Source organism: Cnephaeus nilssonii (assembly GCF_951640355.1).
Source record: "Cnephaeus nilssonii genome assembly, chromosome: 21".
In the NCBI taxonomy this organism is placed as follows: domain Eukaryota; kingdom Metazoa; phylum Chordata; class Mammalia; order Chiroptera; family Vespertilionidae; genus Cnephaeus; species Cnephaeus nilssonii.
The window spans coordinates 3,439,130-3,464,203 of NC_137092.1; the positions used below are offsets into that span (position 1 = coordinate 3,439,130).

Here is a 25,074-nt window from a genome sequence, read left to right on the forward strand (position 1 = left end):
CTAACCATCTGTACCTCTTTCCCCCTCTGTCCGACCCTGGCCAGCCCGCTCCTGGATGCCGGGGACGGGCTTACTGGGTGGAAAAGGAACGAGGCCCCGCAGGCTCGCTGTGGCCCAGTGGCCGCCCGCGGGGTGAGCCTCTGCGCGGTGGACAGTGTCACGGCCCTGCAGCCCTGCGTCCCCGGGCATCGCCCGTCACACCTGCACTAAAGCGATGCTGGAGAGCAGAGCATCCGAGACCCCAAACCCCGGGACTCAGCCTTCCGGGCCGCGGGCACACCCCACCCCGGGGAAAGGGGCCCGGGGAGCCCTCTGTTGCGATGGGGCTCCCGGTTACTTACAGAGATGCCGCTGCGCCTTCTGGGGTCCGTGGAGCATCCTTCCTGGAGCTGGTGTTCCACCGCGGCTGCTGGCTGGCACTGTGATCATGCCCTTTGCAGAGCGTCCCCCTCTTCCTACAGGTCCGGGAGGAGGGGCGCTCCTGAGTTCCTGGCCCCGTTCTGGAAGGGAGCGCTCGCTCCGGGGTGACGGGAGAGGTGGGAAACGTGGAGGTGGAAACTGCACTTGGCTCTCAGTCTACATCTGTGCGCTCGGCCCTTGGGGGACTCATTTATTGTGCAATTACCCAGCATGCAGAGGACCGTGCACTGTGACCCCAGAAAGCTGCCTCGGGGTCCTTCTCTCCCACGGGCTCCACCTGAAGCGCTGTGTGAGCGCCTAGAAATAGGGTCACATCCTCAGCAGCCTGGGGAGACCTGCCCACGGTTCGCAACCTCCCACTCTGTGCTCCCTTCGGCGCTCGTCTTGTGTTGGGGGGTACGGGACCCGCAAGGAGGGGCTGCGATTTATTTACGGGGGTTGTCGGACATACAGGGTGTCCCAAAAATATACACGCACACTTTGAATAAGTGCAAAGGCAGTGCTTATTAAAATACATTCCATTTTCAAGATGTAATCGGATCAGCTGCTAAGGGGTGTACACATCTTTTTGGGGGACACCCTGTACTTATATGACTTGCAGTTAATATTTCTGCATAATGAATGCCAGGAATGAATAGAAATGGTTTTCTAGAATAATCCTATTACCCCGTGTTATGATAACAAGAAAGGTCTGAGGACAGAGTTCACCATGGCGTGTGTGTTGTTTGGGTCCAGAACATGAAACCTATGGAGAGTGGGCGAGAAGGCAGGTATAAAACACACAGAACTGGTCTCTGAGGAATCCTTACACGTGTATAGTGAGCATATGAAAGGATTCTGACAGAACTCTCCCTAGATTTAAAAGGATCTAAAAACTTAAAAATACTTAACAAGACGCAATTTTGAAACATCTCTAAGCTATTGATAATGAAAATATTTTTAATCTAATATGCTAGGAAAAAAAACTTATTCTTTCTATAGAAATTAAATTATACAATTTCCTATGAAGAGGCACTCAGAAATGGCAGCCAAAAAATAAGAAGTCCTTCAGAGAATTAGTAAACACATTGATATTTTCCAGGATTTTCTGATTATTTTTGGTGTTGGTCCATTTCATAAATGCTTTTCTGTAGTATCTGAACTCATTTTAAATAGTGCCTTCTGTATTGGTAATTTTCATAAAGAGAGACCAACTTTTATGTACATCTGGCCAAGAATCCACCCATGCATTGAAGTCAGTGTTATTCTTCATGGTCTATGCATGAATAACTTACACATAGAATATGCCTTTTCTATTCCACTGAGCTTCCTTTTGTCTAGATTAAATCAATAATAAGGGAGAAAAAAATCCAATTCTAAGCAGAAGGCTGTATCCACACATAAAAGGAGTAGGAAATAGTTCTATTGAGTGCCAAATTTGAGGCTATTTTATTTAAATGGACAGCTCTCCCAGCATAGATCAATATGCACAATAGTGTTATTGCCATTCATTTATTAAATTGTCTGAGGTAGGGAACACCTCTTCATTAACAATATTATTTCAGGGGTGATTTAGAGACTCTGTTTCAAAAAAAGTTCTGAAAATACTTTTAATGCTGAAATTATTAATATGTTAGAAACCTTGCAAAATGTTTACCTATGAGAAGTACCTGTGCTGAAACTTTAAATGTAACCTATTTTTATTTTGCAAATAGAGTATTACCATGTGGTGATACGTTTTAGACAAGTGGAGATTTAAACAACTTTTCTGAGAAGGATATTATTATTTTTTAAAACGTAAAACAATTCCAACCTGGCTGGTCAGCACGCAGAATCGGAAGCCCTGTCTGCAGGGGAAAGCGATTTGGAACCGATTTAGGAAAGAGAAGGACCGACCAGGTAGACAAGACTTGAGTTTATTTATACGATTCATACCTCCCTTCTCCAAAGGACATTTACAAACTTAATTTCAAAAATAAAAGAACTTCTGAAGGACACACGTTCACGTTTTCATGTCAACATTACAGGTATGCGCTTTCGTGATAAATTATCGGTTGGAAAGGGTCCAGTGGAATCTGGCATCAATTAACTTAACACTTCATATCAGCAATAATAAAACATGTATTTTCAAGTCTGACATATATTACTTAGAATAGATACAAAGTTCAATTTGTAGTTTTTAAATTTTACTGCTATTTCAAGCTACCTGAAAGAAAAGACCTTAGTGGGGAAAAGATGTTTTGATTGTTGTTCATTAAGTATGACTTTTAAAACAAGCACTGTTAGTAACAGTCCACCATATCTATGTACTTTAGCAATTAGGTAGGTCTGATAATGCATGATATTAAAAGAAAAGAAAGAGTATTTGTTGGGCAGGTGCAGGTAAAATGATTTTTGGAGACTCTTATAATATGCAACTCAGAATCCAATTCAAGAAGCTGATTTGTTTTGAAAAGTACAACATTGAACATATTCATAAATAATTGCTGAGCTCCCCACTTTGAATATTAACCTGCGTGACCGAAGCGCGCCGGAGCGGTGAGATAAGGTAGTAACAAAATTGTACAGCTGATTGATGGAGGCATCCGTGTGTTTTTAAGTAGCTTCTCAGACACATTCTCCTGTCCGGAAATAGAAACTTGCTTGTTTTCCATGTATATACAAGTAGCCTGTGAGATCCTGGACTCTGGGAAGAAAGGAAGCTGAGGTATGGCACTGCATAAAGCATCCAGATGCGTCTATTTGGCTGGAATCCGTCCACGTTACTGTCAGCAGAGACGTTGATGGACGCGCGCCTCGGAGAAATTTGTTGCCGGCATCGAATAACTGAACCCCTCAACGGCAATATGTACAAAGGCATTTTATTGTTCATCGGAGACAGGGAATTAGAGCCATCAGAAATGACAACTTTATTTTTTTCATAATACATACATTTATTGCCATCATAGTTCTGCGATTGTCGTAAAATTCGAGCCAAATGGAATTCAGACACACACGCAAGTTTTGGACACGGACACATAGATAACAGTATAGAACTGTACACAAAATAATTACAATTTATTAAACACACTGTTTTAGCACATCCTTCATGGATGGGAATGAGCACCATAGCTTTTATGAATATATATTTTTCTCTCTTTTTTTTTTCTACAGCACCAAAGAAATCCAAATAGGAAAAGGAGAGGTGAAAATTGGGAATCAAGAATAAGGCTTATTTCCATCTCAGCCACACTATCTTTTTTTTTAAATTATTTTCAAAGCTTTTGCCATGTGATTCTGCCCTCACGGGTGAGGGCGTCAGTACTTCCTAACGGGTACATTGTATACGTGACGAGTTGTTTTCTATGCCATCCTTACTCAAAACTCGCATGTGGCATCAAATGGGTGGGTGGCACCAAGGTATGTTTCCTGTTGATTTCACATGTTCTTCGTCCTAACCTCAGCCAAGAAAACAGACAGGGCCAACTTCGAATCCAAACTTCTGATTCTGATCACCAAAGTCATTAATCATTACATCAACGATAGGGACTTGGTCAATTCTCGGTGTGTTGATTTCAATCACAGTCTTTTCGTAGCCTTTTCTGGACTGTAAAGTTAAGCAGAAATTGAACAAGTTATGCAATCACTTTATAGTTTTAACATAGATGTTATTTTTTCCTTAGGGAGCTTCTGAAGGGAGGTAGGAAGATGAGGAGAGTGGAAGCACAAATTTGCCATTATTGAGGTCATAAACTCTTCCTGTTATCACTTATGTCATTGAATGCTGGCACCGCCATTTCATATTTAGCTATAATTACCCAACTATAATACTCTAATAAATTGCACGGTTGAAGAGAATCTTACTGAATTGATAATTACTGTTTAATGGGAAAACTAATGTTGGTATTGGGTTATACGCCTACATAAATAATATATCCTTATGAGTAGAATCATAAGATATAGTCATAGTCAAATTTTCTTAAGGAAAACTGGAATATAGGAATTAAATGCAAGAGGTGAGAGCAGGCCCGGGTGTATAGGAAACCTGTGCACAGCGGTCAGCGCGTTTCTACTGCAGAACCCAAAGCACCTCCTTCCTCCTTCCCGTGAGCTGCGGGCAGCTCCTCTCCTTGGCCCTGGTGCGCCTGCTCACTTGTAACTGTGCCTTCTCTTCAGCCATCAGCTAAAACTGGGCTTTTTGGGGGCGTCTATGGGCCATTTTCTTACATGCAATTCCCAGGGTGTGAAAAAGATACTTTTCTTAGTTTTATCCTCGGGAAGTAACAGTGGCGTCTACACTGGTGTCATGTAGTGCCAACCAGCAAGCCCTCATCAACAAGATTACCTTCTGTTGTGGCTTTAAAAATATGTCTGCCTGCCCACCTGGCATGGCTCAGTGGTTGAGCCTTGACCTATGAACCAGGAAGTCATGGTTGGATTCCAGGTCAGGGCACATGCCCGGGTTGTGGGCTCCATCCCCAGTAGGAGGTGTGCAGGAGGCCGCCGATCAGTGATTCTCTCTCATGATGGATGTTTCTCTCTCTCTCCCTCCTGTGTGTGTATCAGAGGTTTCTAAGAGACTGTATTTCCACATGTCAGTGATCAGCATCAGATCTTAGCAAAGGCACTGCCTGTGTGACATGGGGCCACATGAGGGCCCTGTGCCTCCCGGGCCGCGCAGCTGAGACTCACCGCACAGCCGTCGTGCAGCGCTCTGATGTACGGGCTGTTGTCGTGGGACATCTCCTCGTCGTTGGACCCCAGGAACCGGAGCGCTTTGCCGTACCCTCCGGTGGCCGCGTCGTACCAGGCGGCGGACTGGTGGCAGTGGTAGGTGAAGTTCTGCCGCGCGGACGCCGTCAGCAGCTTCAGGAAGGTCATCTGCACCATGTTGATGGCATTGCCTTCCACGTCCAGATAGGAGAGCTGGGGACAAACACGCCAAAGACACGTCAAGACCCTGCTCCTCCGCTCGGTCCTAACGGGATGACATCCCCGTCGGCGGGGACCCGGGAAGCCGGGAGCGTGCGGGTGGGCCTCAGAGCCATGTCCCTTTCAGGGACGTGTGTGCTGAGGGGCAGGAGACCCAGAGCCAGGATCTTCCGAAATCGGGGCTGTTCCCACCTGAGCTGCTGTGAGCTCTGCTGATCTTGGAAAAAAAATCACTTCATTTCTAGGCTTCAGTTTCCTCATCAGAAAACAATTGTGTTTCCGAAAAGCCTTTCCTTGCATTTGTTTTCTAACCATAAAGCTGGAAACTGAGGTGTCTCCGTGCGACGTAAAGGGAACTGTGTTTATGCTGTCTGACTTCGCCGACTCCTTTAGAAATGGCAGTGTACCAACTGGAAGCAAATCTGTAAACGCGTCCCCGCAGTTCCCATGGGGCCATGGTCTCTCAGGCAGCTCCGGTCTGTACTGTTCCGCTCAGACCCGCCTGCTCACCCATTCTCAGGGAATGTGTTGTCAGAAAACATTTGCTTGGGATTTAGTAAGGAAAATAGTCCTGATTGCAAAGCCTTAAAAACTGTCTCTTTTACCAAAGTTATAAATTGTCTTATGAGGTATAATCAAAAGAGCTGGGCTCAGCTGAGACATATAAACTTAGATTTTTAGAAAAAATTAAGAAATTCATCCAGATTATATTGAAATGAAATCTTATAGAAGTGAAGAACACAAAATGAAATTGTCAGAATCAAAGATACTAAGTAGATATATTCTCTCTGCCTGATGTTTCTAACATAAACCATTTTTCTGATGTCTATCTCAGATAATAGAATGTATATCTAATTGATGATGATTTTAGCAAATTTAGTATATCTACATTTTTTTTTGATAGAAAATTTTAGATTTCTCTAAAGTCTATGCCACAGTAGTGTAAGAGCCATAGGTCCTGCTTCGTATAATCTAGACTAGCACCATCAGTGATAGGAAATCTGAGCCTCATTTACGAAGCTCCAGAGAAACCATTGCATGTTGAGGTACCAACATACCAGTTTTCCTCTCTTAAATTCACTGAACCAGCTTCCTGGCTTCTCCTTTGGCCACGATGAAATTCTCACCTGTTGCGAAAGAGCAGGGAAATCAGACAGTTGGTAAACAGCATGAACAATAACATGTATGTATACATCAGTAATTTTCAGCAGGAGCGAGATGCAAAATGGCCTATTCTGGATTACACAAAACGATATAGAGGGCAAACTTTGAGATGGATCCTGGGAATCCCATTTAGTGAAGACGAGTCCTTTTCTCTGTTTCCTTTCACTGCTCAGAAGAAGGGGAAACAATCTGGTAAAGGCAAGCACAGGGCTGCAGGGAACACAGCTGGGACTCCCAGCTCACCCTTTGCCAAGGATGCCCTCACAGTGCTGCGTGGCATCAGCCACTGGCGGGCACCACCAGCATTCCTAGCCAAGGTCGAGTCCTGATAGTATCCCACCAGCAACTGAGGGGGATGCTACAGAAAGTCCTTGGCGGGAAGCGAGCCTGGCCATTCCCTGCTGGGAAGAATGCTCTGAATTTCAGATCTGCGTTTATCGTTTTGCTTTGCGAAGATGAGCGGTACCTACGGCTCGCCAAGGCCTCACGGTAGGGCGCTGGAGTCAGCAGTGTAAGGGGGCGCGTTTTCCTCTTTGCCGCAGGTCTTTGGGGCGCCAGGAGCTCTGTGATGCTTCCCCGCGTGCCAGGCAGGTGGGAAATGCAAGTTTGCTTTGTCTCCTGCCCCTACGCCCCGCCCTGCACACCTCCCTCAGGAGAGGAGCTGCACACAAAGCCAGTGTTTTGACTTAGGGAGTTTCTGTAACTCTGAGACACACGCCATTTCCTAAGAAAAATGTGGATTATTAACATAACATAAAAGCAAAATTTCCCACCTGTATTGTGTTTGGAGACTATAATTATGCCAGTGAAAAATCTTTCATTATATTAATAATTAGCTCTTAGCTTTAAAGATAGAACTCAAATATACTGATACTGCTAGGTGAAAACCAAGAAATGAGTTTGGCCCTAGCCGGTTTGGCTCAGTGGATATAGAGCGTCGGCCTGTGGTCTGAAGGGTCCTGTGTTCGATTCTGGTCAAGGGCATGTACCTCGGTTGCAGGCTTCTCTCTAGCCTGGGCCCTGGCTGGGCTCCTGTAGGAGGCAACCAATCGATGTGTTTCTCTCAGTCTCTCCCTCTCTCTTCCATTCTCTCTGAAAGTCAATGTAAGAATATCCTCGGTTGATGAAAACAAAACAAAAAAAACACAAAGAAATGGGTTTGAAGGGACTAAACTTTTAAAAAGTATGCATGTGTGGAGAAGGCTCTTCTTTTATGTGAGAAAGGAATGCTTATGGAACTATTTCCAGCATCAGGCACAGCTGTGAGTTCTACCACGTTGGGGGCGGCGTGAAGGCTGCTACCCATGCGCTGAAACCTGAGGATCGGCTGGTCGTGGAAAGCCCTAGACTTCGGGCGAGCACACAGGTGCAACAGGAACACATGTGGGTGAAATGCAGGAGAGAAGTATTTGTTAACGCCACACATCACTTGGGTGCCTTAGTCATGTTTATGCAAATGGATGCTCTAATTACTCCGTAAGGAAAGCAGCTGAATGGAAATCCGACAGGATAATTTTCCTGTTTAGCTCAATATTGCAAACACACGGCAGGAACTGTCAGCCGTCACACCAACGCGCTGGCACTCACCCCCTCGGATTTCCTGTCTGGGTAAATGCACGTCTCGCCGCCCGACGTGAAATTGCAGTAAACCTTGAAGGAATCTCCTGAGCAGCCTTGGTTAGGGTCGATCCAGTACTCACCTGGAGGCAGGGAACAATAGGTCATGGACAAAGGTCATGGGCAAACACATGCGGGTCTGAAATCAACTGCATTATGTACCCAATTTCATTAGAGAGAGAAAGAAGGTACAATAAATATCCACCCATCTTTCCCCACAGGGATTTCTCGTACGCTTTCGGTCGTCTTGGGGTCTGTGTTCTAAGAGTAAAAAGTGACCCTTTTGTCTTGTCTGCCTCAGAGCTGTGCACGGACCCCAGGTCCTCGGCCTGGACACCCGTTTTTATTCCTAGCACGCTTCTTCCTTTCAGGCCTCAGCTTCCATGTCATCTCCTCTAATAGTAACCTTCTACTGCTCACGTGCAATGAAATCGCATGCACACGGAGGCAGATATATGCTCCACCTTAAACCCGCCGGTATTATTTACCACCGAAGGCAGCCGAGTAGAATAGCCACTGTATATCTTCTTGGTTTACTCACTGGTAACAATGGAGGTGGTGGTAGTATCTACTCGGCCTGAAGGATTACCCGTGAGCATTACTTTACAGCGAAAACTCCTTCCTGCAGTCAATGTCCTCCTCCTCTGCCTGGGGCCCTCAGAGGCAGGTGGATTCTGTGTATTTGGAGGCCGCTTCCTGTTAATGCCATTATCTAAGTGGTTCAGAACACATTTTATCCTGTGCATGACCTTGCTGTTGGTGTTGGGTGGGTAAAGATGGTAAATAGGTATGAGCAGTTGTTCTGGCTATTGGTGGATGGGTGAAACAAATTTTTGCTCCAAGCTATCCTAATTCTTAAATATTCTGCTCATTGGATCAAATATGATTGTTACACTATTTCATCATGTTGACTTTACTCATATTAATGTAAAGTAAGTTAGGGTATACGATATAAATAATTATATGGTAACATGCACATATGTGTGCACACATAAGCCCCATTCTATGACTGCTATTACAAGGCAAAGTGCACCTATGTTATCTATAATCATCCGAAAATGATCTTGTCATAATTTAATGAACCCTTATTTAACAGACACGGGTTTTCCAAAGCAGATCTTGCATTATGCAGCATAAATGACTTTTTCTGTCTATAAGATTGGAATTAATAAATCGTTGGCTTGCGTTTTAGTTGGAGACTTAACACTTAACGAGAATGCACGAGCGGACGCCGCGCCCCGGAACGGAAAGGCTCCGTGCTTGGGGTGGGCCTGGGCTGGGCCATGTGTCACGGACGTACCGTCGGGGAAGTCGGGGTGGCTGAGCTGCAGGTCCTTGCACGTGCGGGCCGGGTTGGTCTGCGTGCCCATGGGAAACTTCATGTGCTCGATGTCTTGTTTCAGGGAGTTGAGGGAACCGAATATTTCCTCCATCCCATCCGAGTAGTCGAGCGTAGCATCCCCCGCGTCGGCCTGCATGCCCTCCGTGTGTCTCCTCGTCTTCTTGGGCGACAGGATGGGCAAAGGCTGGATGACCTCCCCGGGGGGGCCCTGCGAGAGAGAGGACATCAGGCCGTGTTTCCTGCGGTCGGACAGCCTGCAGAGCTGAGTTATTGCTGGTGACGGAGCACGCACTGCGTGGACACTCACCAGAAGCCTGCTCTCGTCTATTAGTTAGTCCTCATCCACAGCCCGTATCCCCACAGTTAGCTTCCAGCCCCTGAAGACGGAGCGCCACTTTAAGGCTCTTGTGTGTCTAAGGAGGTGTCTATTGTGCTTGATGATACTTCAATCCTTTACAAATACACCTTAGCTTGTTTCAAACATTTATAAATGAACAAACTCAAAAGAAATTGCACCAGACTTGACTTTTCACTAAATCGTCGATCCATATCGTTACGGGTCGAATCGTGTCCCACAGACACTCACATGTAGAGGTCTGGAGTGCCAGTACCTCGGAATAAGACTCATTTGGCAATGGGGGTGCTGTGGCTCTAATTAGTGAGGTAACAGTGAGAGCATCAGGGCGGGTCCTAGACTGGCCTCCTTGGGGTGAAGGAAGATGGGGGCACAGAGACCTGCCTAGACAGAAGTCAGCGTGAAGAGGCGTCGGCAGAAGACAGCCACCTACACGCCGGGCGGGAGGTCTCATCAGACTGGCCCCCAGCCCTTGGGCCCCTGGGTGGACAGTAAGATGCTGTGGGTGACGCACACTAACCCCCCACAGCTGGGAAGCAAGCCCAGGCCAGGAGCCTGAAGCCTTTCCCCAGGACCCGTCACTCAGTGTGAACCCTGGAAAGGCCAGCGTTCACACGGGGGGGGGGGGGGGGGGGGGGTGGAGAGGTGGTTATTACTGCTTTTCTTAGCGTCAGATGCGGCGGGAAAACAATGCCGGCCCTCTGTTTTGAGTGTCAGATGTAAATGTATCTTTGTGGCTTTCATGAAAATCTGACATCAAAACATATGATTTTCTTAAGAAACCAATACGAGCAGGACTACCCGAACAGAGATAATGAAAGCATCTACATTCGCCCAGCGAAGCCAACCTAGGACAGGCCTCGGCGTGCAGACCGGGGCTTCCGAATGTGGTTGCCGTTCCCCAGAAAATCGGACGTTGGCAGCATGTGCCAGCCCCCCCCCCCCCCCCAACACACATGTGGAGGCGTCCTCTCGGGACCCTAAGAGCCCCGAGGCCACTCCTCTCCGCGCACTCACCGGAGGCCCGGGGGGCCCTGGCAGGCCACTGTCACCCTTCTGGCCAGCGGGTCCCTGTGGGAAGGAGAAGGAACGAGGTGAACGGAGAACAGGCACCGGGGCCGCCTCGCTGAGAAGCGCCGCAGGCGCGGGGACTCACCGTGGAGCCTTTGTTCCCCTTGGGACCTTGCGGGCCCTGGAAAAGGCAAGAGCAAGTCAGAGAGGTGAGGAGGACGGTGTCTCTGGGGCATGTGTACGGTTACGTTATAAAGCTCTCTTCCCTGGTACTTACTGGTAAGCCTGGAGGACCAGGGGGCCCGATGGGACCGGCAGGGCCTGGAATTCCCTAGGGAGAGAGTCAGCCGTGTTAGAGGGCTTTTCTCAGCATCACGTTGCCGTGATTTGCATAGCAGTGCACAGCGCAGAATTCAGAGAGCGCAAACAGTACCGAGAAGAGCTTCCGTTTCCCATTGTCCATCTAAGAAATAACTTGGCAAGACAGTCTGTTTTGTTTTTTTCTACAGAGTGGCCAGATGATGATGATCTCTGAATGCATAATAATCTGGCCACTCAGTGTGTGTGTGTGTGTGTGTGTGTGTGTGTATATATATATTAGAGGCCCAGTGCATGAATTCGTGCATGGGTGGGGTCCGGCCAGAGAGAGGGGACATGGGCGGTTGGCCGGCCTGCCTGCTGGTCGAACTCCTGGTCAGGGGGACAATTTGCATATTAGCCTTTTATTATATAGGATATACACTGAGTGGCCAGCTTATTATGCATTCAGAGATCATAATAATCTGGCCACTCAGTGTATGTTGCTTCAATGTCTACATACATATTTATGTTTCTGCAGCCTTCAGAATAATGATTTGCAAGTGCTGGGGATCAATACATGTTAGCGCGATTAACTACTGAACTGTAACTTCTGTGATTCGACTTGGCATGCTTTTAATTTATCTATTCTAAGGTGAAATAAATTTTTCTTTGAAAACAGCACTGACGCAAGGAGATTAGAATAAAGACGCTCTAAATCCCCCCTTGGTCAAGTACGAAGGCCTTGCACGTGCTGTGTGTGTGTGTGTCTCATGGGATGGACAGGAAACTGATGTCTTTCCTCACCCCGTCGCCCTTCGCTCCTGGAGATCCCTGGGTCCCGGGCAGCCCTCTGTCACCCTTCTCGCCTTGTTCTCCTGGAGGCCCGATCAGGCCAATCAAACCAGGATGCCCCTGTGGGAGGCAGAGAAAGGACATGTTAACGCTACAGAAATTACAGCCAGGCAGTCCATTCTCATCATAAAATAACTGCGCATTAAATTTATGAAACAAAACTTGAACTTTCTGAAAGGATGTGGGATGAAGACCCTCTCTGTCCACACCTCCATGATCGCTTCCTGCTGACATTGACCATGTTGAGGGCTGGGAGTACTGTGGCTTTCTAAAAATAGCATCTCCAGCGTTTCCTTTACTGGCTGGGAATTCCCTCAACTACAAGACCAATAGTAACCAGATGTTGGTGAAGTCAACAACTGGAGGCTCACTGTTTTAACAGGCATCTTATTTTATGCGGAATGACTTCTATTCTTAAGAGACTGTGCAGTCCTTAAGAAATATACGGGAGCTTAAAAATAATCCAAAAATATTAATGCCATTCTGAAAAAGGCTTATTTTACAAAAAAATGATTTGGTGCAACTCAGTATACATTTTGGGAGATCACATGACTATTTGTAAGAGAGTCTGCTCAAATTTTTACTTCCATGTTTAAAGCTTAAAAAAGGCTTATTTTACAAAAAAATGATTTGGTGCAGCTCAGTATACATTTTGGGAGATCACATGACTATGTGTAAGAGTCTGCTCAAAGTTTTACTTCCTTGTTTAAAGCGTAAAGACGGGCCTTTTCCTATTCCCTGTGCTTACTTCTGAATTCCTATCTTAGCACAACCTCGGCTTCCCCCATCCGGTTCCTCCGGAGCCACGGAGAAAGGCAGCAGGGCATTCTGGCACCTTCTTCACTGCGGCTCTGGGTACGGTCTCCTGTCTAGTCCACCTGCAGAGCTAAGGCCTGACGGCGCTGTCCTCGTTAGAACAGTGAAGACAGTCTTTGAAATTTCCCTTTCGGTGACTTTAATCTGCAAAAGTATGGTCTCTGCTACTAGAGTATCAAAACTGTACGAACACAGACTTCGTCTCACCTTCTCGCCCTTGGAGCCGGGGTCACCTTTGAGACCAGGTAATCCGGGAGGTCCCTAAATAATGAGAAACAATAAGCACACATAGAGAGAATCATGGTACTATGCACAGAGCAAGTCTGGTTTTGGTAACTCTGCCAACTTAATTTTGACCAAGTTGAAAAATAATAATGAACAGCATTTATTTTTCAGAATTCTAAACTGTTTTGTATGTTTAAAACTCTATGGTTGAATATTTAACCATAATAATAAAATACATTAATGATCATTTTGATTAAATAAATATGAAGACAGAAATGTAGTTTTTCAGTTGAGAAGGGTAAATTTTTAACTGCACTAATTTTAGAAGAAGGGGTTTCCAGATAACATCTATTCACTCAAATATTTTGTCATTAAACTCAAATTCAAAGATTACGCTATTTCCAGTAAAATTTAAAACCTCGATGTGGAGTACACTGGGGGGAAAGGTCGCGGTGGTAGAAAGCTGGCGGGGATGCCGCTTGCTGGGCATCGGTATTCCAATGGCTGCGTCCTCCAGCCCGGCCCCTCACTCACGAGCTGGGCACACTTGCATCTATCACTGATTGCCTCTGAGCTTTATTTAGAAAAGCGTCCTCATAATAACAACCGTGTCCAAGGATTGTTGTCGTGAAAGAAAAACCAGTCCTACAAAAGCACTGCCTAAACTGAAGCACAATGTAAATGTCCATTATTATTATTCATTTCTGCTATAATCAGCTTCCTCATCGCATTCTAACAGTACAAGCGAAAGTGCCAAAAAAGAAAGAAACCCTAGGAATTCTAATTGCTCGGGCTTAATGAGAACTGTATCAGACATTTATTTGTGTTTCTAATGCATTTTAAATCGTTTCTATGAATATTATTCATGAAGGAGGTACAGGAAATTCTTATTTAATACCCCTAAGCTAATAATCTCTATGAAATTACAATATCTAAGGAGGAATTTGCCAGGCAAAAACCAGTTTCTAATCATTTTCATCCGCTGGAAATAGCAATCGGGGAAGATCTGATATGAGCAGTAGTTATAAATAACCCTCTGAACCGGGGACACATCAGAATACTAACTCTGCCTTTAAAGCTGTTATTCCAAGTGGACATAGTTTCTAGTTCCCCTTTAGGATACTGTAAATTGAAAAACCCTAGAGAAATGCATAATTCATAAGAAATACTATGGAAAAGAAAACGGGAGAACGTTCTTAAGTGTCTGGAACACACAGACATCCCCCTGCAGCGCCGTGCCTCCCAGACGGCGTGCTTTGATAAACATCACAAAACTCGCTAACTTGCCGTTGCCAGACACTGCGATATTGTGAAATAATATTTAATTTGGTAAAAAGCAAGCGTTATGTTGAGCATGCTAATCACTATGGAATACTGCACACCTCGACCTGCTTACAGAGAGTTTAAATGTAGCATAAAAAAGTAATCAAACTGCAGTTTACTACCCGGGCTACCCTTTACTCAGGCCTTTGTGGCCTGAAAGAGAACGCTGTGGGTTCTTTTATTGGTCAGCCTGTGAAAAGAGGGACTGTGAGGTAGTTCTAAGGTAAACGTGTCCAAAGATGAACACTGAGCAATTTTCAGCGACATTGGAATGAATCAGACACAATACAAGCTTAGGCCCAACACAGAGATGCTAACCTGCCTTCAAAACTAAAATAGTTCCTGAAACGTCCTAACGTCCAGAACGGAGGCTGTGACTGTCCTCACGTTACAGATGGGGAACTTTCCTAAAGGGGCCCCGCCCATCAGCGGGAGCTCCAGGCTCAGTGACCTCAACCAGTGACCGGGATCCGCTCCTCCTCGCTCCGATCAGAATAGTTGCCCACAAAAGTGAACGTCCGTTAGCTGAGCCTGAAAGACCACTGAGTGGCCATGAAGGACATCCTAGAGATGACTCCTCTTGCTCTCCCCTCTTGAGAACCAAGTAGCATCTTCACTAAAATTAGCTATCACAGTCAAACGCTGTGAAAAAGCAACGATATGTCCTTAAAGCAAGCAGCCGGAGAGGGCTGGGCACCCACGCTCTCAATTCTGACCCTTTCCAGGTCACTCTGGGCCCCGATGGGTTTGAGGCGTTCCGCCCCTCCCTCGCTCTGTGAACGCACATTTACCTAAGAGCCAGCAGTACAGACTTCTGCAAGCCGCCTCCGGGTGGCCTGGCTGATGGTTTATTTTTAATATAACCATTTAGCCGGAGGAAAGCTCCAGCATGATGTTTATTTCATCTGGGAAAAAGGTCAGAATACTTATTGGAAAAATCTGAAATAACAAGAAAAAAATTTCTGGCGAATTTTAGGGTGACATTAAGGCGAAGCGCTTCCTTTGTCCAGGCTCGCACTCTGCAGTTAGGGGCGCCCCGTATTCATGGAGAATATTCCCTAAACAGTGGAAGGTGGGGGGGCGGCCCAGGGCCTGTGAGGTCGCGTGCTGACTTGATAATCTCCTGCTTGAAGTCACTCAAAACTTGGTAACTTCTATTCAGTCACTAAAATAACGGATCTTTAACTTTTCAGAGAAAGTTAAAAGACACTCATGTTAGAGGAAATTCTGGTGACATTTTTACTAAAAGGAATGACCCCAATTCCCTGAATAATTAAGACTGTGAGACCCCGTTTTGATGGCTTTCTGCGTATGTAAATGTCTCCGAGATAACTGCTCAGTGTTCATCTCTGTAAATTTAAGCTACGATAGGGAAGTCCTCGCCTGTTTAAAGTAATGAGCATCTCTCACAGAGTGCTGTGTGTTTTGTTTGCCATTTGGATTAATCCCTTTGCACATAACTAATTCTGGAAAATGAAGTTTACATGTCTGTACCATGAAATAGAATCTGTCATGTAGCAAGCAAGAATTTCAAGGCCGAGACCTGAATTCTTACTTCCTGCCTGAGGCAGCAGTGAGGGCAGCCTGGCTGCTAGAATAACCTCCGTCTGTGAACGCTAAGCGGGTCCACGCAGTGCTTCACGCATCTGCCACGCATGTCGCATGCACGTGGCAATGACCGAGCTCGGCGTTGTACCAGTCACACCTCTCTTCCCCGGCGGGGGTTCGTGTTTCTCTCTCAGCTGCGTGGCTGGCTGACAGAGAGAACATTATTTGGGGAAGGAATCCCCGGTGGACTGGGCCAGCGCCGCTCTTTCAAATGCAGCGCCCGGAAGGCAGGCGATTGCACGCGTTTGGGGAAAGAGCTGGCCGGGCTGCTGGTGGCATTTTACTCGGAGTGGAAACATTTTTTTCATCCAAAGGACAGAACCAAGGCAAGATCTCCTAATCATGGGGCATATTTTCAAAAGAACCTATCCGGATTATTTTCCTCTTCTCCAGTGTAAGACACTTCCTTGAATGTTGCACAAAATAGAGAGCAGTTTATAAGCTAGAATGACAGAAATTGTAGCTCATAAACGATTTCATTTCTGGAATTCTCCCTTCCTAACAGGAAGGGTGCTACTCACCAAGGGACCGGGCGGCCCGTCTTGGCCGGCAGCTCCGGGGAGACCTTGTTCTCCCTGTGGAAAATAAACAGGATTGATTTCTTAAATAAACAGAAACATATTTATTTTAATTTTGGAAGAAAGCAAACATTGCCTGTGGAGTCCCTCACATGGAGAACTCCTACAATTAATTGTAGGCAATCTCGAGTCTTCTCCCTTTGTGTGGTATTTGTCTACAGGCACACACACACACGCTATAAAAATAAGACATCTTTGTGATCTTAGGGTTTCGTTTACTACTCTGCCTTTATGAGTCAGAATTTCACCATGAACTAATTAAATAAATGACATACTGAAATATTTAAGATTTTCATTATTACATATTTCCCGAATTCCCTTCAAACACCCACTCTAATTTATAAAATAGTGCTGACACATTTTCATTTAGAATTGTGTTGTGTTTTTTTAAAAAACCAAAACATCACAGATGCTCACCACAGGCCCGGGGATGCCCCGGAGGCCCTCTGGACCGGGCTTCCCGGAAGGGCCCTGAGGACCCACTGGGCCAGTTTTTCCGGCAGGACCCTCGGCACCGGCTTCCCCCTGTTAGGAAATACAAGATGGCACACGGGACTAGTGAGGAGAGAGGTCTTGTTATTTCATGAAAAGTGTTATGACTAAAAAAAAAAAAAAAAAGTGTCAATCTAGACGTTGGGCCGTGTATGCAAAGCTGTGTAGGCAGGAGCTTTGCACACATAACACCTACACAGCCGACCTTACCTTGGCGCCCTTTTCCCCTTGCCGCCCCTCTGCACCTGCTGCTCCCGGAGGACCCTGCGAACATAACACAGTCAGACTTCCTCTGCACTGACAGGGACCCCTGTGACATAAAAAACTCAGCATCCCTAACTCTTGCGGCCAACTGATGTAAAGAAGAATCATTTATGTTGTGTAACCTAATATTCAAAGTACCAAAGAAAAAGTTTTGAGCTAGAAATAAGACATTATAATCCCCATGATATTTACATTCGGTTCCTAATAATTCTGCCGCATTATTCATGTCTTCACTTGCGGCATTTCCTAGAAACCTTTCAACTCGACACAAACAGGGCTCGCCTTTGATAGCCCGCCACAGTAAGATCTACACATACACATCCGTAATAAACTTACTCTAAGACTTGTAAAACTGACAATTACTATGGAATACTTATTCCATTTCCACTAGTTAATTGAATTTTTATTATTACTTTAACAAGCATGCAATGCAAGGTGATGGAATTTTCTGCACCAGCTCAGACACAAGTCCTGAAAGTTTAAATGGATGATCTCAAGAAAATTGCATTCGTTTTTCCCCAGACTCTCTTGTTTACTTCAATTTTTGCAAGGAATTGTGCTCAGAGTCAGGAACTGAGATTGAGGTTGGGGAAAGGAGGGGAGATGGTGCTTTGTAAGGTTATCGTGTTCACATTATGTTCATCAGCCCCAGAAATTGTTTTTCAGCAAAATGCATGGAACGAACTTGGTTTTGGAACAGCTGTGAGGCTAACCTGGGTCTTAGCATCTCATGGCTTACTGACAGCAGCTACCCACCCGTCTTGTGCCTGAAGGAAATACGCATTCATTCTCAAGGATTACCAATGCATGACAGGGTGTGCGTGTACTACAAATGACAACTTAATTCCCCTCTTTGTTCAATAACTGTTAGAATGTTGACTGCCAGTATCACCGCCACTTGCAACATTCTGATCAATATTCCATTAGGAAGGCTTATGTGTAGGATTCACTCGTGGAAAAAATGATAATACGTGTGAACACGTCTTGCCATTGCTCCTTCGGCACTAATGGCTGTTGGTCTATCTTCCTGGTCTCCAGTGTGGGGAGACCAAGGGGAGGGGGGTTGTTGGCTGCCACAAAACAGAGACAAAGCGTTCATGTTCTGGGGACGGAAGGAACGTAGTGAGGAGGAAGGGAAAAGGGGCACTCGGTCAATGAAGAGAAATTGCATCCCAAGAAGATATTTACTATAAACCAAATTCATTTCTGTAAAGAGGAATGTCTGTAAATATCAATTCAAATTTCTGTTGCTGGGAGACCAGAGGAAAACCTACTTACACTCTGTCTTCGAAGGAGGGTTGTGTGACAAGGCCCCTAAAATAAAGCTACCGGAGGAGAGCAGCTCCGTCCTTTGGGTTTCTTAGGGAGACCGAGCCCAAGAAACATATTCGGTGTTCCCCACCTGCCCACGCACCAAGGATGGGGCAGGCATCAACGCTGCGAGAGGCGGGTGCACAGGGACTGTGTTATGGACAGTGCACCCGGAAGAGACCGGGAGGACCCAGCGCCTGCTGTAACCAACGTCACCACAGGGTCTACGCATTTACATCTCACTGGTCTTTGGTTAAGATCCTTCCTCTGCTTCCAGATCAGAGACGTCTGCCCGTGGAAAGCCACCTACCCTTTTATGTGGATGGCTCCGAGCCCATCCCATGGCTCCTGCATCCAGGTTTTCGGTGTTCTTAGGTGACATTCCATCTCTCTGGGATGCACTGGAGCTGACGCTAACAGCCCAGGACACGTAACCAGGGGTCGGCAAACCGCGGCGGGCCGCTCTGCGGACTAATGAGTTTGCCGACCACTGCTAGACTAAATGTTACCGTGTAGTTGGAAGCCGTGAGGATTAGGCAATTGTGGCATACTGTGTGCCAAGAGGAAAAGGGTATAGTATATGACAGTGGTCGGCAAACTCATTAGTCAACAGAGCGGCTTGCCAACCACTGACCTAGACAGAGGGCGGGCTAAGCACGGAGACATGGAGCTGCTGTTCACTGTGACAGCCTCGGCCTGGGGGCTCAAGTGGGATCGTTTCCTCGGTATTTTGACAAACGTCAGAAATCACCCTCTTCTCTAGGACGCACACTCCTCAGCATCATTCTAATGCACCGCTCACATATATAGTGTATGGATTTACACACATAGTGGATAATGCGTGGATGGTTCCAATAAGGAATTTTAAAAACTTACTCTCTTCCCAGGAGGACCTGGCGGGCCTGCCTCACCAGAGGGGCCGGGCGGACCCTATAAAATGAGAAAGACACATGTAAGCCACTGGGTGCTGTTTGACGGCCCACAGCGTTTTTCAGAATCAGGACTGAACCCCACCCTCCCGCTCCATTTCCCCACGTCTCTCTCCTGGAGGACCGCAGCCCGTCTTCCGACGCCTCACCGGCCGTTAGGTAACTGCAGGCAGACACCTGGGAAATCCAGTGAGGACTCCTCGGAGCCGAAGAAAGCGATCAGAAATACTGTGTTCTTTTAAAAAGTGCTAATTTCTCTGACAAGCATCCAACAGACGTGCCAACTATAGAATCATGCGGCGGTAATGCCTCTCAGATGGCATACATGTGTGAAGCCATGGAACAGCGCGTCTCCGCCCCTCCGTGCCACGCAGCATCGCTGCGCCAGGAGCACGAACCATCGGCACAGAGTGAGCCCGAGCTCCGGGGGCCACGATCTCGGCACAAAGCTGTTAGGGGAGCAGCTTGTCTCTGGCTCCGGCTCAAGCTCCCGCCCGCCCTGCCCAGCCCCATGTGGCCACAGCGCTCCTGTGTCATCACCAACCCACCGCAGCCAGCACAGCGCGGGGCTCGGGGAGGTCAGCGCCCGGAGGAGTGATGCGCAGGACACGCCACACCCAGGCCTTCTCCCCCCGCCTATTTGTGATCTCCACGGAGCTTACATTAACCTGGCGTTCTCCCCTCCCCGGCCCATTTGTGATCTCCACGGAGCTTACATTAAACTGGCGTTCTCCCCTCCCCGGCCTATTTGTGATCTCCATGGAACTTACACTAACACGAGTGGACAGACAGCTGAATTGATGCTGTCGGGCAGAACTTGATGTGACTACATTTTTATTGTGAAGGCTTTGCTTAGATTTCTTAAATCACATCGACTTAGAAACAGTCCATGTAAGTTAGCCTTTTAACTGGAATTGAAATATAACTGATCATTCTTTCTGATTTTCTTAAATGCCTGAGGCCAGGGAAAGACTAAATAAAAGCAGAGGGTGCTTCCTCACCGGCTGCCCGGGGTCTCCGTCCTCGCCCTTGTCACCGCCAGCGCCATCTTGACCCTGGAGGGGAACAGGAAATGAGCCCAGTCCCTCCCCCCAGAGACCGGAACGCGCACCGGGCCCGGCCCGGAGCTCACGCACCCCCAGGACACAGGGCTCTGCTCTTCCCGGTCTTCTTCGGAGGACGGTGGTCTCTCTCCCTCTTCCATAAAGGTTTGTGAAATTGTGACCACATCGAATTTCAAATGTAGTGTGCTCTTTTTAAAAAAATTATTTTTATTGATGAAACGGATTACAGAGGTCCCCCGGTTTCCCCCTATTGACCCCCACACTGTCCCCCCCCCCCCCGGCCCTCACCCCACTATTGTCTGTGTCCATGGGCTTTGCACATAGCATGGAAGTTCTTTACTTAATCTCTTCCCACCCCCTTCCCTCCGAGGTGAGTGAGTCAATGTTCTCTGTGATTATCAGCAATAGAGACGCCGGGAACAGCCCCACCCTGATTCCCACGCTACTCACCGCAGGGCCGGGCTCCCCGGGAGGGCCGGGATCTCCAGGAAATCCAACAGGACCCTAGAAGGGTGTTTGCAGAGGGAAGGAGATAAGTGAGAACTATTTAGGAACGCTGACGTCTAAGAGGTGAAGGTCATGGGGGAACCAAGTGAGCACGTCTCCCTTCTCTTAGCAATGTCCCAAACGGGGCAGTCCCTGAGGCCGTGCTGGCTTCTGCAAAGTCAGAATCTGGGATTTCTCATCTGCCTACGGACAGCTCCAACGTGGCCTTGACTTCGGTGCCACTTGGAAGGGGACCGACTCACCGGGTTGCCCTTCGGGCCATCGTCCCCTGGTGGCCCCTTGGCGCCCGGAGGTCCGGCCGCGCCGGGGGGCCCCGCCTCCCCTTTCTCTCCTCGTTCTCCTTTGGGGCCCTGCACAGGAGAAAGAGCCGTTACCTACAAGCTCTAAACCAAACTGTTCCCCGTTTCCAGGTGTTTCCATCGATAAGCCAGGCCCTGCTCTAACTGCAGTGATGCGAGGACGCTGACGGTCATCACAGACGGGAACTTGGACTTCGGGGACACGCAGGCCGGCACCGAACTCCGAGGCGTCTCCTGGCTGCGCTCGGCACTGCGTTCGGCTTCCTAGGGTTCCCACGGAAACCATCGCCTTTCGTGACCAGAGGAGGAGGAACACGAGAGGAGCGGGCTAGCGGCAACCCACGGGGTGGGCTAAGGCGGGTGCGGCTGCTATGGAGAGTCAGAGCGCACACGTGGGCCCCGTCCGTTCTCCCAGGACGCTCGGCGCTTTGAATGAGGGCGACTCCACGCTCGCTTCTCGCTGGCGGAGAGCCCCCGGAGCCTTCGCCCACGTGTGTAAACCTGGGTCTTAGCCTGTGCATGTCGGGGTTTTGGGTTGTGGCTGGAAGGCACGTAGCTCATCCGTAGACACCGGGGAGCTGTTCTCCGTTGTCTGCGGATGAGCTACGTGCCTTCCAGCCACAACCCAAAACCTGCCCAGACGTTTTCCAAGGCCTCCCCCAGGGGTCCAATCCACCAGGTTTCACCGGACCTAGGTGAGAACACGGCCATCCTAACACAATTTACACTTTTTTTTGATGTAGCATGTTGGTCTGTTTATTTCTTTTGTGGACAATCCACCACCCAACGGTAGACCATCAACAGGTCCAATCGGAAGGCTCCACCTTACGTAAATGTGACTCGTGCAATTCCCACGTTAACCAAGACACGCAGAGGACATGAAAAAGCCGTCGACGGAAACGCTCCGCGTGTCTGCTTTCCTAACGGAAAGGCCAGGCAGTCACTGGACTGCAGCGAGGAGGTGGGTGACGTGACAAACGCGCTCCGGGCCCCGGACCCCCCGGACCCCCGGAGGGAAGGCCCGCGCTTACCCCCGTGCCTGCTTCGCCCGCCGGCCCTGGGTTTCCCGCTTCTCCAGGTTCACCCTGAAACGGAGAGATCGGATGAGCATCAGGACATGGACGTGAGGGCTCACATTGGTGAAACGGCCGTCAGGGAGGACCACGGCGTCTGAGACCAGCCCTGCAGTCACTCTGGTCTCTAAAAGGCAAAGAAACTCTTCCTCTTACTGCCTTTTCTTCCTCGGGAGAGGCCACAGCTGCCGCCCTCACTGGTGAGTTACCAGGCAGACCATTCACCCCGGGTCCCACCAGCCTCCCAGGACAACGCCGCTGCCCCCAGCCCCGTGTGTGTTTGTGCTCCGTCCATGATCACACAATTAAAATTTATGGATTCAACAATTCCAGGTATTTTTGTACCAAAATGTGAATTTAATCTATCACTGACAAACAAGCAAATCCTCTGGTAGTATGATTCTCCTGTAAACTGTATTGAGTAGAGGCCTAAAGAACATAGAACAGAATGTCTTTGTAAAATGCATAAAGGTACATAGATACCAGTTAAAACTGCTCCTTTTGAGGATGTACGTATTATACATTTGGATGGTTATTTTTCTACCTCAGCAGACTGATAACTAAGCCTCCAAGACTAGTAGGTTTGGGTTAGGAAAGTCTGTTACTAATTCTTTGGACGTAGAATGCCGGCAAATAATGTATCAGTACATTCATGTGCCATGTTTATCCACCCGATCAGAGGTACCAGCAATGCTGAGGCAGAAATGGTTCTAAATTTTTTAAAAATGTAAGGCCTGAATGCTCTAACATTTAACTCTACTCTCTCAAATATTCCCATTGCTCATACATTTGTTTGAAATGCATTACATTAAACAGAATCCCGGGGCCAGGCTAGCTTATGTATATAATTCCTTCCTCGATGAAAATATGCGCATGTTTTAACTTCATGAATTATCTGCATAACGACGGAAAATATCAAGTACTTTCATTGTATATAAGAAATTTTCTTCTCAAGAGGAGTAGCAAATATTACCAGTTTTTAAATAAATCTTACAAGTAATATTCATTGAAATAATATTGTATTTATATTATTTACAAAGCAATGGATCATTCAGCTATCTGAGTATGATGGAATGATATATGTGATATTTCTGTCATTATTCATATCTTCAAAATAAATCTTTAGTTTGCCATCCAAATCAAATGCTTTCTTTATGGAATATTACAGTCTACTGCATGAATTCACTTAGATGTGAAATTTAAAACAAACTCATACAAGGAGAGAGTAGAAAGTTATTTCACAAAGCATATCTGTACCAGAACACCAAATTGTACATTTTAAGTATATATAATTTTTGTCGATTATAGCTCAATGAAGCTGGGAAAAAACTCACAGGACATCAGGCCCTGGCCGGGTAGCTCAATTGGTTAGAGCGTCGTCCTGATACAACAAAGTTTGGTTGGTCAGGGAATCGACCAAAGAATGCATAAATAAGTGGAACAATAAACAACAAATTAATCTCTCTCTAAAAAAGTATACAAAGAAATACAGGAAATCTATTGACCATGAACAAAATATCTTCTTAGCCACCATGTTAACCCCTGGTGAGACCATGGAAACTGGAACTAGAGGGGAAATAACGTTTTCTAGTCACCCTCTGTATATTGTGTTGCTGCATTTTAATCCTTGTCCACTATAAAGTTAAACTAGATTCTTAAGGATTATTTCCATTTTTTCAAATGAGGAAAATGACAGGTAGCAAAAGGATGGATTTGAATAATTGTTAAAATTTAAAGTTTTAACTACAAAAATCTCTTCATTTAGAGAACAACACGTCTGTGTTCATTTGTCAAAAGTTCATATGCAAATTACCTTTTGTATATGAGAGCCACGTGTGCACAAAATAAGTGAACAATTATTTAAGAAGAAATTAATGTTGTGCAAATGTTAAGTAAGGTCCCATTTAAAATCTTTTGAATAGGACAAAATTCCAAGTAAAAAAATAAAATGTTACAAGCCTACATCAAATGGATCAATCTGTATTTCTAGTATCAACAAGGCTACACCATATTCATTCTAGAAAGTCATAATTCATATGCAATGATACAAATTCTGTAGAGAGCTATGTGATAAATTTTAAACTATTACTCAGCATGCCACCATTTTGCCTCATTCTATAACACACTTGCGCAGGTTGAGAGCAAATGGCTCTGTTTGCCTTTTGTCATAAAATATGCATTAAACCCCAGGCCCTGTGCTGATACCATCTCTGTTTTGAGGAAACCGTTCAAGTGCAGAAATCCATCTGCAGCAAATATGTATTCTATGGAATCAGGCTACACATTTGTCAGCAGAGTGCAGCGTGACTCAGGGATACGCTTTTCTTTCCCTTTATTTTTTTTTTCATTGAATTAGTGACTGGAAATAAATTTTCCAAAATAAAAATGAGAAAGCATTCAGCCAGAACCAAAGCTGATATCAGAAACCTGTAATCTACAGCAAATTACATTACTCCAGATGCTGAAAAAAATTAAAATCAGAATTTCACTTCTACCTGGCTGTCACATAGAAGCATATTTTTTTGCAAAGAGAGAGAAATGAAACTTTCTGCGATGGTGACGCTGGTGGAGTGGGCCACACCTGAGCTGTAGGAAGTGGAATCGTCACCCTGGTCCCCTGAGGCTTTCTCTGGA

The 25,074-nt window shown here is 46.6% G+C and overlaps 1 protein-coding gene across 2 annotated transcripts in view; it reads right to left on the reverse strand.

Annotated features, from left to right (window-relative positions):
• Positions 1-2,339: 2,339 nt before the first annotated feature.
• COL11A1 (collagen type XI alpha 1 chain) overlaps positions 2,340-25,074 on the reverse strand; it is a 142,650-nt gene continuing 119,915 nt past the window's right edge. For both annotated transcript variants that reach the window (XM_079760721.1, XM_079760722.1), the window contains 18 exons: positions 22,399-22,452; positions 21,311-21,418; positions 21,012-21,065; positions 20,499-20,552; positions 19,445-19,498; positions 17,204-17,257; positions 16,919-17,026; positions 16,445-16,498; positions 12,975-13,028; positions 11,904-12,011; positions 11,077-11,130; positions 10,945-10,980; positions 10,806-10,859; positions 9,392-9,641; positions 8,062-8,174; positions 6,369-6,437; positions 5,071-5,304; positions 2,340-3,985 (listed from right to left, as the gene is read on the reverse strand). In XM_079760721.1, the coding sequence (XP_079616847.1) occupies positions 3,839-3,985; positions 5,071-5,304; positions 6,369-6,437; positions 8,062-8,174; positions 9,392-9,641; positions 10,806-10,859; positions 10,945-10,980; positions 11,077-11,130; positions 11,904-12,011; positions 12,975-13,028; positions 16,445-16,498; positions 16,919-17,026; positions 17,204-17,257; positions 19,445-19,498; positions 20,499-20,552; positions 21,012-21,065; positions 21,311-21,418; positions 22,399-22,452 (1,659 nt within the window). In that variant the 3' untranslated portion in view covers positions 2,340-3,838. The remainder of the gene's footprint in view (positions 3,986-5,070; positions 5,305-6,368; positions 6,438-8,061; positions 8,175-9,391; positions 9,642-10,805; positions 10,860-10,944; positions 10,981-11,076; positions 11,131-11,903; positions 12,012-12,974; positions 13,029-16,444; positions 16,499-16,918; positions 17,027-17,203; positions 17,258-19,444; positions 19,499-20,498; positions 20,553-21,011; positions 21,066-21,310; positions 21,419-22,398; positions 22,453-25,074) is intronic.